Genomic DNA, 15,645 nt, shown 5'->3' with positions numbered 1-15,645 from the left:
TATTCCTGAGGGCCTGCAGCTTTACTGTATGGTTAAATGATGATGGCGCCCTCTTGGGTAAAATATTCTGGGGGTAAAATAGTCCCCCATTCGGCTCTCCGGGCGGGGACTACTCAGGAGGACATCGTTATCAGGAGAAAGAAAACGGGCGTTCTATGGATCGGAGCGTGGAATGTCAAGATCCCTTAACCGGGCAGATAGGTTACAAAATTTGAAAAGGGAAATGGATCAGTTAAAGTTAGATATAGTGGGAATTAGTGAAGTTCGGTGGCAGGAGGAACAAGACTTCTGTTCAGGTGAATACAGGGTTATAAATACAAAATCAAATATGGGTAATGCAGGAGTAGGTATAATAATGAATAAAAAAATACAAGTGCGAGTAAGCTACTACAAACAGCAATTTGAACACATTTTTGTGGCCAAGATAGACACGAAGCCTACGCCACAACAGTAGTAGAAGTTTATATGCCAACTAGCTCCATAGATGACAATGAATTGATAAGATAAAAGAAACTATTCAGATAGTGAAGGGAGACGAAAATTTAATAGTCATGGGTGACTGGAATTTGATAGTAGGAAAAGGGAGAGAAGGAAATGTAGTATGTGCATATGGAATGGGGGTAAGGAATGAAAGAGGAAACCATCTGGTAGAATTTTGCACAAAGCATAACTTAATCATAGCTAACACTTGGTTCAAGAATCATAAAAGAAGGTTATATGCATGGAAGCGGGCTGGAGATACTAGTAGGATTCAGATAGATTATATAATGGTAAGACAGAGATTTAGGAACCAGGTTTTAAATTGTAAGACATTTCCGGGGGCACATGTGGACTCTGACCACAATCTATTAGTTGTGAACTGTAGATTAAGACTGAAGAAACTGCAAAAAGGTGGGAATTTAAGGAGATGAGATCTGGATAAACTGACATAACCAGAGGTTGTGCAGAGTTTCAGGGAGAGCATAAGGGAACAATTGGCAGGGATGGGGGAAAGAAACACAGTAGAAGAAGAATGGGTAGCTTTGAGGGGTGAAATAGTGAAGGCAGCAGAAGATCAAGTAGGTAAAACAACGAGGGCTAGTAGAAATCCTTGGGTAACAGAAGATATATTGGATTTAATTGATGAAAGGAGAGAATGTAAAAACGCAGTAAATGAAGCAGGCAAAAAGGAATACAAATGTCTCAAAAATGAGATCAACAGAAAATGCAAAATGGCTAAGCAGGGATGGCTAGAGGACAAATGTGAGGATGTAGAGGCTTATCTCACTAGGGGTAAGATAGATACAGCCTACAGGAAAATTAGAGAGACCTTTGGAGAAAAGAGAATCACCTGTATGAATATCAAGAGCTCAGATAGAAACCCAGTTCTAATTAAAGAAGGGATAGTAGAAAGGTGGAAGGAGTATATAGAGGGTCTATACAAGGGCGATGTACTTGAGGACAATATTATGGAAATGGAAGAGGATGTAGATGAAGACGAAATGGGAGATATGATACTGCGTGAAGAGTTTGACAGAGCACTGAAAGACCTAAGCTGAAACAAGGCCCTGGGAATAGACAACATTCCATTAGAACTACTGATAGACTTGGGAAAGCCAGCACTGACAAAACTCTATCATCTGATGAGCAAGATGTACGAGACAGACGAAATACCCTCAGACTTCATGAAGAATATAATAATTCCAATCCCAAAGAAAGCAGGTTGGTCATTCCATGTCAATTCAACCAATTTGAGTAAATGTTCCAGCTAATAGTCTCAAATTTAGCTGAAATTTAGCACACCAATGCTACCAAGTGTGGAACACTCATGTACAAAATTTTAAGTTCCCCTCCCAATTAGTTCCAGAATTATAGCTTGTGAAAGAAGGTGGCGTGACCCAGAAATTACAACCCGCATCTGGCAATCTATCTTCAGACCCAAATTCAGGTCTTAATAACTTTGGAACTATTCCACACAGTCCAGTGAAATTTTTACAACCCAGTTACATCCACTTAGAGAACACACACTATGAATCAAAACACAAAACAACATATTTGTGAGCGAAAATAAAAAATTCCAAAATGTGATTTAAAAAATGTAATATGTTAAAAGGTACATATTGTAGGTGCCCTCTACGCCAAATGTAATTCACTCAGAAAGGTTTCAAATTTTTTTGTGGTAACCGTAATGTGGCCTAAACACACAAAGAACTCATGTTGCCCATATCAGTCACACAAACAGAGTTACATGCACACGAAAATACAAAAATTTGAAAAAGTACCTGAAAAACATGGATTTTCTAAGTGTGGTAGCACAAAAGGGACAAGTGATATCCAAGCCAAATTTCAAACACTGCATAAGTAGACCATAATATAATATGTGTGCAAAATTTCAACTTGTTATTGCAAGGCATTTGTGTACAATAGAAGTTGACAGAGATGTATTTGGTTACGTTTCTTTTAACACAATTTAGCAAGTATAGTGATGATGCAGACAGCTTGTTTCAGATAAAGCTCCAGCAATTGTTGGGAACCATTAGGCAACAGAAAGTTAAACAATGGTAGTTTCCAGGGACAGAATGAGTCATTGTTAGGCAGGAACAAGAAAGGAAACAAGCAACAATTACAAGTTACTCATGTTTTTAAGATTCTAGTTCAGACTGGTCAGTACTGTTGAGGAAAATCAGTATGGAGGCAGAAGAGTGTACTAGTGGTGCTTTTGTTCAAACAAGTTGCAGTACTGGTAGAGCACAAGCATCTGAATGCCATAAAACAACATATGGAACAAAATGTGCCATTCGCTTTGTACTGTATGATCTGGTTGAATCGGACCAAGATTTGTTGCTATGGAGATCCGGGATACACCCTGTGGACACAAGAAGTACAGTTCCAGGAAACTTTAGTGTTTGTTATCATCATATGAATGTGTTTCTGGATAAGTATTCTTCCCTACAAAGAAGTTGTTTTGATCCATTTCGGATTCATAAGAAGACAGTGAAGTGTAGCCTCAGAGAAATTGATATAAACTCAGTACTGAAAGTGAATCAGTGCATGGGACTTAACATGAAACCAGGACAAAAGTTATGTTCCAGGTGTTTTACACTGCTATTGCTGTTAATGATGACAAATGGTACTTAGGATGTGTTGCAGAGTGCTGTGAAGCAGAAGTATTTGTGAACTTCATGGCACCAGCAGGACCAGCAAGATCATTTCATTGGCCATGTTTGGCAGACAGGTGTTGGATTCCTTTTGAACATATTCTTATGACAGTTCCAGTTCTTACCACAGTGTCAGGAAGACAGTTCAATTTGCCACCCAATGTACAGAGTACAGTAGCTAAAGTGTGGGAGAACTTCTGTTCGAACCACAATCGACTGGTTTTTAGCAGTTAAGGTGCAGTAAACATTAATGATAGGTTGTGTTAATTTGTCTATATGTTGTTGCTTAGTGATTAAACAGTTGTGGGAGAGGATAAGAAGAGGCAGAACAGTTTACGATATGTTTTTACAAAATTGTGTTGTGGAACAATGGCCACATCACCAAATACATCTGTCAACTTACATTGTACACAAACGTCTTGCAATAACATGCTGAAATTTTGAGATATATGCCATTATGGTCTACTAATGCAGTGTGTGAAATTTGGCTTGGATCCCAGTTGTCACTTTTGTGCTATCACACTTCGAAAATCCATGTTTCTCGGGTAATTTTTCAAATTTTTGTTTTTTCGTGTGCATGTAACTCAGTTTTTGTGACTGATATGGGCATGATGAGTTCTGTGAGTGTTTAGGCAACATTAAGCTTACCACAAAAAAATTTGTACCCTTTTTGAGTTGGCATAGGGGGCACCTACAATACGTACCTTTTAACGTATCACATTTTGGAATTTTTATTTTCCCTCAGAAATATGTTGTTAATGTATTGATTCATGGAGTGTGTTCCCTAATGGGTATTACTGGGTTGTAAAAATTTCACTGGATTGTGTGGAATACATCTACATCTACATCCATACTCCGCAAGCCACTAGAAGTTGGGTCTGAAGATAGATTGCCAGATGCGGGTTGTAATTTCTGGGTCACGCCACCTTCTTTCACAAGTCATAATTCTGGAACTAATTGGCAGGGCAAACTAATACTTTGTTCACGAGTGTTCAACACATGGTAGAATTAGTGTACTGAATTTCAGTCAAATCTGAGACTATGAGCTGGTGCCCCTGGTTGAACTGACATGTAATGACACAGGTGTTGACAAATGTGAAAATTACCAAACTATCCGTTTAATAAGCCACGGCTGCAAAATACTAACACCAATTCTTTACAGACGAATGGAAAAACTGGTAGAAGCCGACCTCGGGGAAGATCAGTTCGGATTCTGTAGAAATGTTGGAACATGTGAGGCAATGCTGACCCTAAGACTTATCTTAGAAAATAGATTAAGGAAAGGCAAACCTACATTTCTAACATTTGCAGACACAAGCTTTTGACAATGTTGACTGGAATACTCTTTTTCAAGTTCTAAAGGTGGCAGGGGTAAAATACAGGGAGAGAAAGGCTATTTACCATTTGTAAAGAAACCAGATGGCAGTTATAAGAGTTGAGGGACATGAAAGGGAAGCATTGGTTGAGAAGGGAGTGAGACAGGGTTGTAGCCACTCCCCGATGTTATTCAATCTGTATATTGAGCAAGCAGTGAAGGAAACAAAAGAAAAATTTGGATTAGGTATTAAAATTCATGGAGAAGAAATAAAAACTTTGAGGTTCGCCGATGACATTGTAATTCTGTCAGAGACAGCAAAGGACTTGGAAGAGCAGTTAAACGGAATGAATAGTATCTTGAAAGGAAAATATAAGATGAACATCAACAAAAGCGAAACGAGGATAATGGAATGTAGTCGAATTAAGTCGAGTGATGCTGAGGGAATTAGATTAGGAAATGAGACACTTAAAGTAGTAAAGGAGTTTTGCTATTTGGGGAGCAAAATAACCGATGATGGTCGAAGTAGAGAGGATACAAAATGTAGACTGGCAATGGCAAAGAATGCGTTTCTGAAGAAGATAAATTTGTTAACATTGAGTAGAGATCTGTCAGGAAGTCATTTCTGAAAGTATTTGTATAAAGTGTAGCCATGTATGGAAGTGAAACATGGACGATAAATAGTTTGGACATGAAGAGAATAGAAGTTTTCGAAATGTGGTGCTACAGAAGAATGCTGAAGATTAGATGGGTAGAGCACATAACTAATGAGGAGGTATTGCATAGAGTCGGGGAAAAGAGGAGTTTGTGGCACACCTTGACTAGAAGAAGGGATCGGTTGGTAGGACATGTTCTGAGGCATCAAGGGATCACCAATTTAGTATTGTAGGGCAGCATGGAGGGTAAAAATCGCAGTGGGAGACCAAGAGATGAATACACTAAGCAGATTCAGAAGGCTGTAGGTTGTAGTAGGTACTGGGAGATGAAGAAGCTTGCACAGGATAGAGTAGCCTGGAGAGCTGCATCAAACCAGTCTGGCCTGAAGACCACCACCACAACAACAACAACAACAACAACAACAACATGAAATTCCAAAATGCATCAGATAATAAGTAGGCTAAGTCTTTCCTTGTCTGATGTTTGCCTTACCACTGCAAACCAGTCATCATGAATGCACAACTACTGATTGTTATAATAATGGTGGACTGCTTCCTACATGACTTTATGTCACATTTACAGGACATCAATGAGCAGTCGTTCAGAATGCGATTGTGTAGGTGGATCTGCCACCTGCAGGGTCAATGGAGTAGTAGTGTCCCAATTATTCCTCTCCTCCACTTCAGCCTTTGGTGGCCCAGATTCTTGCAAAGGCCTGTATGCAGTCAGCATGGCGATGGATGAAGAGTGGAAAGCCCTGAGACCCACAGGTTGTGGATCATTTAGTCATTGGCCGGCATCAGGCCTCTGATCCGTGAGTTTCTAGTTTTGGGGGGGGGGGGGGGGTGTTTGCAGAGAGAGCCCTTCCACAGGTAGACACCAGAGGACAAGCTGCTTCTCTGGCTGGGTGTGAGAAGTGGTCCCATGGGAACCACAAGAGATGAGAGCATGGTGGGAGGTTTGGTTTGGAAAGGTACTGATGTGGAGGAGGTGGGGGTGGGGGGGGGAAGATGGTTGTGACTTTCGCATAATTGGTGACTATGTTAACAGGATTTAGGCATTCATTCTTTTTTCACACCTCAGTATTATGACAGATGGCCAATATACTTATATTCTTGTAATTTATTTTCTTTCTTAGTGACTGTGCAGACTATTGAATGGGGAGGATGGTGTTCCAAACAAATCGCACAAGGACTACCATCAGGGAGTAATCATCCATAGTTTTGGCCTACCATGCAGCAGGATGACATACAATCAATGCAACATGTATGCATCAGAAACACGTTGTGAGTGGCATCATCATGACTTTAATTTTTCCTGGGAGGATGTTTCCTTCAAAGGCTAAAATGAAAGTGCCTGTATCTGCCTGATTATCCTCAAGACTCTATTGTATGGTTCACCACTTGAGATTAGCAGACAGTTCCTCATCTGTTTGGAGTGTAAGGTATCTGTGGAAGATGACTCCTTGGATCACATTCAAAGCTTTATATGAAGCAATGGTCACTGATTGTCACTCAGTTGTTCACACACACCTGAAGAGCTGTAGACTGTACAGCACAGGTGGCTTTAATCAGCAACGATCCATCACAAATTTTCCCAGTGACAAGTTCTCCAAATTTATCTTCAGTGTCTTCGCCAAAAAATAATGGTTTCATTGGAGAAAAAAAAACCCTCTACATATTTGAATACATACCAGGTTTGGGATAAATTGTTTCACTCCAAATTGTCCCTCTTATGATGGGAGAGCGAGGGTGAAGAAAACAGGATTGTAATTCACCGCACAGAAATTTCTATACCTGTCTGATGAGATGGCTGGACTAGAAAAGAAAATTTTCTGGTTTAATTTGATACGTTTCATGTGCAAAACGTTAGTCCTGGGTTCTCCCCAAGGGTAGCACTCAGTGGCAGCAAACGTCATCTGAGACTATGGCCATTGTCCAGAGTCCTGATGTCCCAGGAAGAAGCACATCGAATCCTGTGCATGCATGGGGAGCTAGCAACTCAACTTTCAGCAGTGTGAACCCTGTGGTGTCAGGGGGCTATATGGAAACATAATGACACCACCATATCAGACTGGCTTACTATCTACACAAACTAAGTTGACACTCAGCATGGTGGCTCATGGTAATGACCATCAATGGGAAATACCTTTACACTCGCTCCCACCCATCAACTCAGTTTGAAGGAACAGTAAAAACCTACAGAATTGCTGAATAGTGTTGGAATTCACCTCGTCTCACACTTCAGCACCTCATAAATTGATACATAGATTTATCACATTACAAAACCAAGAAATTAGTGTTATTGTAATGGGGCTGTCACCAACACTGTTCATAAGCAAATGCTAATATGTGTGATGCTCCTACAATCTGCAAATGAGCATCCTAAAGCAAAGGATAAAAGAGGTACCTAATATTGCACTAATATTTTCCAGCCTGTCACACAAGTGCCATAATGCCTTGAAATATGCAAGACCTTTGCTACAATAAAACGGAATACTCCAGCTTGCTACTAAGTTTACTGTAGGTCCCAGATATGTCCACTTAATTTTAACTCATTATTACAAAATGTCAAATGTTCCTCCATAAACAAAACATTGTTATTTTTTGGTCAAAGTGACAGTCGTCGATGAAGCCTGCACATTCCATTTCTAAAACCACAATACATTGGTAGCTGATGCTGCAATTTTGTTTTTCCATTCCGCCTTCTTATTTGTAAGTAGGCCTATTTATACTCAGTAGTGATGCCGTGCACTAGTTGTATGGTCGTTTGAATTGCACTCTGTATAATTTGAAAGTTACTCCTACAGAGATGCAAGACTTAGAAATAACAGACTCTGAAAAACTAAGTCGTTTTTCACGTCATCCAGGGCAATGAATAAATTCCTTGTTTTAACACTTAGTGATTGATGTTAAAATTCCTTGTGTTACCACTTAGTGTCTGATGTAAAAATCACCTCAGGCTGGTCACGCGCTATTGTGCAGTATGTAATATGAGTCTCCTTGCGTCCGATAATAAGATATAATATCTAGTAAGACGAACACGCAACAAAAAGTAATCGTTATTGATTTCCTTACGTGGCACAAACACAACACTTCTAGAAAGTGAAAGGAACATAAAAAAACAAGTAATACGTTCCCAGTGGTGCTAAGCTAACAAGGTTTATTACGCTCACCTATAATATTTGTCAGCACAAACTGCGACACACTCCTCAACTGTGTTGGCGGCTCCAACATTTGTTGGTTCGTACAAGTAAATGTTTTCGTTGCTAAACATGTAACAACCCACGTAGACAGGTTCTTCTCTAACTTTATCTTTCACCTGAACCACAGACATAAAGCTAAATACAAGCACAGCAATTGCGCCAAACTTTTGCATGTTTGTTGTCTAAAATTATTGTTCTTTTTACGAGTATAGAAAATGGATTCGTAGTCAATGTAGTTATAATTCATGTTAGACACATCGTTAATAAAGCGAAGACATTATGTCTTATGTTCCTGTTGAGTGTTCGGATGGTAAACAAACAATTTTTCTACTTCCGCTACATTCCGTTCACTCGATCACCCCACCAAAATACAAACCCCCACACCCACTCACCGTTACTAGGAAACGAGCAAAGCTCTTCCTTTACAACAGCTCTTCCTCTACAACTTCCTTGGTGCAGGAATCGACAACAGTGGTTTGCATGAAACCCTGTTTTCACACCCAACGAAAAACCTGGACATGCCAATCATAGTACCGATATTCTAGCTTAACAGACCTGTGAAAACAGTGTATTGCCACACTTCTGTCAGCTCACATGACAGTGAATCTGTACGCACCTTACACAAACCACCTGACTGGCCAATGTGGTGGCGACAGTTGCATGTGCAAGTTTTCGTTGCTTACTGAAACGGGCTACACATCGTTGATACTATCTTTGGCATTCTCACTGGTCACTGATATTTGGGAATATCTTTAAAGAGATAGTAGGGAATGGAAACGTCAAAATGTTAGGTGTTTGTAATTTTTTGAAAAACTGATGGACATAAGCTTTGTTTATTGTATTCTTGGCAGTAATACAAAGCTACTTCGTTTGTATTAGATATTCGTTATGGGGGACAGCAGTGCAGTGTTAAACGATTCAGGTATATATATCTCGACGTGAAAATTGTGTCGTTAAAGACTCGGTATGGTTTCAGATCGTGAATACTCTTTATGAATCATATTGATACATGTACTTTTTTTTAGTAAATCTCGGTATTTCTATTGTTTTAGAGTCGTATACCATATATGCATATTTGCTCCATATGGTATATAGTTTAAGTTTCGTTTAACTTTAAGACAATGGTTACAGATATGCGGGGTATAGCTTATAGAATTTACAACTTGTAAGACAGTATTTTCAGAAAATAAACCATATCAATGTGACTATGAACCCTGTGTTTGTATGAAACTACTGATACTTGATGGGGTGGCACGTTGTTCAAAGCAAGTTACGTTTGAAAAAATCCGCTCAAATGTGGATCACTTTTTTCATCTCACGATAGCTGAAAATTGAAGCAATTCTTTGTTGTTTTTCCACGTCGTTGATTGCACAGTCTCGTGCACTATTTGCGTAAACTCCAACTAAAAATATACATTGGTATAGCCAACCAATGGCTATTGTATCTAACCAAAAGGATGCGGAAAGTTGTACTTAGTAATTGTGCCAATATAATCCGGGGACATAATTCCGAGCGGGAGGGGAGAAATCACATATGGGGTTCCCCAAGGCTCAGTCATAGGTTCGCTATTGTTGCTCTCATACGTAAATAATGTTTGGTCCAATATACAACAAGCAGAATTAATTCGTTTTGCAGGTGACACTAAATCAAACCAAGAATACATACAAAGACAGAAGAAGCGATAAACTAAGTTCTTAAGTCTCATTGGTTTCCTGTAAATGGTCTCACCTTAATTTTAAAAAGACATATCTAGGGGTACTACACCAATGATAAGTGTAACGCGTGGTGGAGAAGTAATAAGTATCGTAGGAAGTTCAAAATTGTTAGGTGTTCTAATTGATGAGAATTTAAACTGGAAAAAGAACAATTTGGAACTCGTGAGCCTTATTTGCACTTAGAATCATTGCAAATTTTGGGGAAGATACAAATCCATAAGGTCACATATTTTCATTGAATAATGCCATATAGAACAATGTTTTGAAGTAACTCATCTTTAAGGAAGAAAGTCTTCATTACTCAAAAAAGTGCTATAAGACTATGTGGTGCTCACCCACAGTTGACTTATAGACATCTGTTTAAGGAGTTGGGCATTCTGACTACTGCTGTACAGTATATTCGTCCCTACATGACATTCGCTGCAAATAAGCCACTGAAATTCAAAAGGGACAATGATATACATAATTGCAATACCAGAAGGAAAAATGACATTCATTATACAAAATTAAAGTTGTCTTCAGCACAAAAAGGGGCGAACAGTGCTGCAACAAAAATTTTTGTTCACTTACCCAGCGGTATAAAATGTCTTGACAGAGAGCAAAGTAAAATTTGAAGACAGACTGAGAAGTTTTTCCTTGACTTGTAATGTGTAAAAGCTGCTGGGAAGGAACTACTAATTCATATCTTTTCCTTTTTCCTAAAAAAAGTAATATTTAGCATGTAACCATATGTACAAATTAATTTGCAACATGTGTAAAATGATCATTCCACATCAATACAATTTATCTTTCTAATGATCAATGGAATATGAAACTAAGCAAATAGTAACAAAAATAGGACTTATATGACCCCATGTATTATATTTTCAAATAGATGACTGTCCATCCTTATAGCCAGCAGTTTACATTTGGTGGTACATTTTTACAATGACATGGCTCACATCTCTTTGTGGTATGACAGTAGTGCATTTATAGTCACTGACTTTACTTTCATTCCCAAAGTATCATGAAATAATTATTGATCTTGATTTACTAATTATATTCATCTTCTCCAACCTGTCAAATGCTCACACCTGGAGTTGGCAAACAGAATTGCAGGTTTTACGTTAAAAAAAAAAGAATAATTCAGCCTATATTTGTTATAATGACAGTCACTTGTACACCTAAGACGAGAAACTAAACATTTCATATTTTGTCTGTAGACTTCCTCTGAAAATCTTCATCTTAGCCTCTCTCTCTCTCTCTCTCTCTCTCTCTCTCTCTCTCTCTCTCTCTCTCTCTCTCTCTCTCTCTCTCTGTGTGTGTGTGTGTGTGTGTGTGTGTGTGTGTGTTTAATTTTTGAGATGCTCATTTTTGTTTTTTCAAGCAGGTTGCATAAAATCTGGAGGTGTTACAACCATATCTGGGCCGTATATGAGTCCAGAACAAACCGAATCATTCCCACTGAAGCACCATATCTATGAAAGACATAAAAGAATCTCTTGGAGATGTCATTTTTGTTCAGAAACTGATGAAAATGGGGGAAGCCTACGTATTATAATTACATGTTTTTTTACGCTTACTCTTGCTGTGGCAATAGCATTAGCTGCCCAAATTCACTTTGGTGATTATCAGGTATGCAACTCTGTATTTCAAATTTATGTAGGCTACTGTACTCTGTTTTTTATTTATTTTTTTGAAGGGGAATTTAAACTAAGCCAGTACTTTGATTGGACCTTCTTCGCATTAGGTAAATTGTAATCATGAACTTGATTTAAATTCTGTGTATTCACTAGGCTTGCCTCTGAGAATGTGACACTGAAGAGCTACCAAATATCATTTAGTAGATAGGAGTTGCTAGATGCTGTCACTACTTTGTTAAATGAAATGGCCTTTTTAACTCTTGGGTGTTATGTGGACAGTATATCGTGGCAGTCGGTCGTGACCATAAATAAACAAGAATTTATATTGCCCGAGGGCAGAGCAGCGGTGTGGGGGAATAAGCCCCACCTCCCTCTTGAAGGGCTGCCATCCTACATCCATATTCTGTGCTTCCATGAAAGCAGAACTGACATAAGTCATAAGGGTCGCCGATTCCTTTTGTCGTGAGAGACACATTTGAATCCTTTTATGCACCAGGATTCCCCCCCCCCCCCCCCCCCTGCGGGTTCGGGGGTAAGAATAGGCCCATGGTATTCCTGCCTGTCGTAAGAGGCGACTAGAAGAAGTCTCAAACCTTTCGGTCTTGTGTGATGGCCCCCTGTTCGGTTTGACCTCCATCTCTCAAAATTTTTCCGAAGAGCAAGCCTTACTCGGTGCATTGTGTCCATCTTGCATTGAGATCTTTCGCCAGCTTATTCATTGTTGCACTGCAGTCCTGTCTCTCTCCATCTCTTGGGCAGGGATACGTTTCTGCATGCAGCTTCCGCCATGCAATGTGCAGTGCCACTTTCTGGACTGATGGCGACAATGGACTACATGCCACCTAAAATCCAGCACGGTAACCAGTCTGTTGTCGTGGGGCCGCCATGTACCCTGTTGGTTGTAGCCCCCTGACCACACAGGGACCGCTCTGCTGATGCCTGCGCCGTTTACTCCCCATGTATGCCAAGTAGTAGATGCCCATCTCCCTGGGGCATCAGGACTCCCGGCAATGGCCAGCCTGCCAGGTGGCCCTTGCTGTGGCTGGGTGGTGCCCATGGGGAGGGCCCTTGGTCGGAGTAGGTGGCATTAGAGTGGATGACACAGAATGAAGTGTGGCACATCATCTCTTGCTGGTGGCCAGCCACCAGCTGTCTCTAAGTGTCCGAGGGCTCATTTTAAAGGTAACGTTTATGACCCCAAATAATTCCCCTCCCTGGCCACACCATGGGAGGAACAAAAGGCAATGAATGAAAGTGAGACGTATTTGCCGAGGTATCTCATCTGTACCAGAGCTGATGGAGAATCCTTTCTATCCATGAAGCCTCAGTTCTTTGTAGAGCATTTAGAGACAAGTTCGGGGAGGTGGAGGGCTTGTCCAAAATGCGATCCGGTTCGGTATTGATAAGAACCGCATCCTCCGCCCAGTCACTGGCCTTGCTCACTTGTAATAAGCTGGGGGATGTTTCCATTACTGTCACGCCCCATAAAAGTTTAAATATAATCCAGAGCATTATTTTCCACAGGGATCTCCTTTTACAGTCCGATGACGAGCTGCACGCTAACTTACAGCGACGAGGTGTCCATTTCATCAGGCGCATCCATCGGGGTCCAAGAGATCATCAAGTTGCCACTGGTGCCTTCATCTTGGCCTTCGAGGGTGATACATTACCTGAGAAGGTCAAGGTGATGGTCTACCATTGTGATGTCAAACCCTATATCCCTTCCCCGATGCGGTGCTTCACGTGTTGGAAGTGCGGCCATATGTCTTCTCGCTGTGCTTCCACCCTAATCTGTTGCGATTGTGGTCAACCATTCCATCCTGATACTCCATGTCCCCCGCCTCCCATCTGTGTCAACTGCAGGTAGCACCATCCCCCTTGCTTGCCGGACTGTAAGATTCTCCAGAAGGAGCGGAAAATAATGGAAAACAAGACTCTGGATAGGCTGACTTACACTGAGGCTAAGCGTAAGTTTGAACGACTGCATCCAGTACGCATGACGTCCACTTACGCCGCCACTGTCGCTCCTGTTACAGTTCCCATAGCTGAACCTCACCCTGTTAGCTCTCAGAGCAAGAGAACCACACCTGCCCCCTTGATGATGGGGGGCACTTCACTCCATGTTGCTCCTGGTCCATCTACTTCAGGAGCAACGTCCCCCCAACCATCAGGGACATCAATTCCCCTTCCCAGCCTGAGAAGCGTAAGACTTCTTTGGCTCCTCTTGCCAGGAAGGGGTCCCTTGGGGACCTCCCTTCACAAGTTCCGGCCGATACAAAAGCAGACACCCGCAAGTGGCTCAACCAACCACCAGTCCTGGCCGTAGGGCCTCACGGTTGTCGTCCGTCCCTGAGACTGAGCCAGTGAAGCCCTCCCCAGCCTGAACCACCGAAGGCACAGCAAGATAAGCTGAAAAAGAAAGAGGTACCCAAGAATCCCGACATTGCGGTGGCTCCCATCCCACTGCTTCCTACAAGCTCAGCGTCTGAGGGCGAAGTCGAGATTCTGGCGTCTGCTGAAGACCTGGATCTCGTTGGTCCCTCAGACGCCATGGATGTCACTCGCACGGGTACTGAATCGGTGGCAGCGACTGAACAAGTGGCGTAAATTGCCTTCCCAGTCCATTCACACCTTTCTCAGCCATGGACAATATCATACTCCAATGGAACTGCAGCGGTTTTTTCCAACATCTAGCTGAGCTCCAACAATTTATCAGCGTTCACCCTTTCTTCTGCATTGCTCTTCAGGGAACTTGGTTCCCAGCAATGCGAACCCCCGCCCTCCATGGCTATCGGGGTTATTGTGAGAACCGGGCATCTTATGAAAGTGTGTCTGGTGGCGTCTGCATCTATGTTCTTCACTCTCTTCACAGCGAGTCTGTCCCTCTACAAACACCTTTAGAGGCTGTTGCTGTTCGGGTGTGGACGTCACAGGCTGTCACCGTCTGCAGTCTTTACCTTCCACCGGATGGTGATGTCGCGCAGCATGTCTTGGCTGCACATATAGCCCAATTGCCGCCACTTTTCTTGTTACTGGGCGACTTCAACACCCTTAACCCTCTGTTGTCTGGGTCAGTTGCAACAGGTCAAGGCGCCTACTTTGAGCATTTATTGGCACACCTCGATCTTTCCATTTTAAATGATGGTGCCGTCACACACTTCAGCGTGGCGCATGGCACGTACTCCGCCATCGACCTTTCGATCTGCAGCCCTAGCCTCTTACCTTCTGTCCAATGGAGTGTGCATGACAACCTGTGTGGTAATGACCACTTTCCAATCTTTCTGTCACTGCCACAGTGTCACTCTTCTGGGTGCCCTAGCAGATGGGCTATGAGTAAAGCTCTCTAATGACGCCATTGATGTGGTGGTTCACTCGGTCACCACCGGCATCGTTACTGCCGCCGAATCTGCCATTCCCCATTCTTCTGGGTCCTCTCGGCGGAGGACTGTGCCTTGGTGGTCGCCTGAGATCGCTGAGGCGATTAAAGATCATTAGCGGGCGCTACAGCGTCACAAGCGACATCCCTCCATAGAACACCTCATCACCTTCAAACGGCTGTGTGCACGAGCCCGCCGCCTTATCTGCCAACACAAGCAGGAGTGCTGGGAATGGCATGTGTCCACCATTGGCCTTCATGTCACTCCATCGCAGGTCTGGGCCAAGATTCAATGCCTCTATGGCTATTGGACCCCTGTCAGCGTCACTGCGCTCTCACTGAATGGAGCAATTTGTACTGACTCGAACGTAATTGCCAACCGCTTGGCAGAGCATTTTGCTCTGAGTTCCGCTTCTTCAAATTACCCACTGGCCTTCCGCTCCATTAAAGAGCGTTTGGAACGTCGGAGCCTTTCATTTCGTACCCACCATCCTGAATCCTACAATGTTCCATTCAGTGTGTGGGAATTTCACAGTGCCCTCGCCGCTTGCCTTGATACCGCTCCTGGGCCAGATCGCATCCACTGTCAGATGCTGAAACACCTTTCAGTGGACTGC

At 42.1% G+C, this 15,645-nt stretch overlaps 2 protein-coding genes across 2 annotated transcripts in view; one reads left to right on the top strand and one right to left on the bottom strand.

Moving 5' to 3' along the window:
• Positions 1–8,724, bottom strand: part of LOC126297546 (putative inactive tyrosine-protein kinase Wsck) — a 139,883-nt gene extending 131,159 nt beyond the window's left edge. The window contains exon 1 of the mRNA XM_049988467.1: positions 8,285–8,724. Within this exon, the coding sequence (XP_049844424.1) occupies positions 8,285–8,487 (203 nt within the window). The 5' untranslated portion in view covers positions 8,488–8,724. The remainder of the gene's footprint in view (positions 1–8,284) is intronic.
• Positions 8,725–9,013: 289 nt separating this feature from the next.
• LOC126297545 (glutathione hydrolase 7-like) overlaps positions 9,014–15,645 on the top strand; it is a 54,521-nt gene continuing 47,889 nt past the window's right edge. Inside the window, exons 1-2 of the mRNA XM_049988466.1 lie at positions 9,014–9,236; positions 11,400–11,644. Of these exons, the coding sequence (XP_049844423.1) occupies positions 9,203–9,236; positions 11,400–11,644 (279 nt within the window). The 5' untranslated portion in view covers positions 9,014–9,202. The remainder of the gene's footprint in view (positions 9,237–11,399; positions 11,645–15,645) is intronic.

The sequence above is a fragment of the Schistocerca gregaria genome, chromosome X (assembly GCF_023897955.1).
Source record: "Schistocerca gregaria isolate iqSchGreg1 chromosome X, iqSchGreg1.2, whole genome shotgun sequence".
NCBI classification, from domain to species: Eukaryota; Metazoa; Arthropoda; class Insecta; order Orthoptera; family Acrididae; genus Schistocerca; species Schistocerca gregaria.
This window is presented reverse-complemented; position numbering and strand designations above follow the sequence as displayed.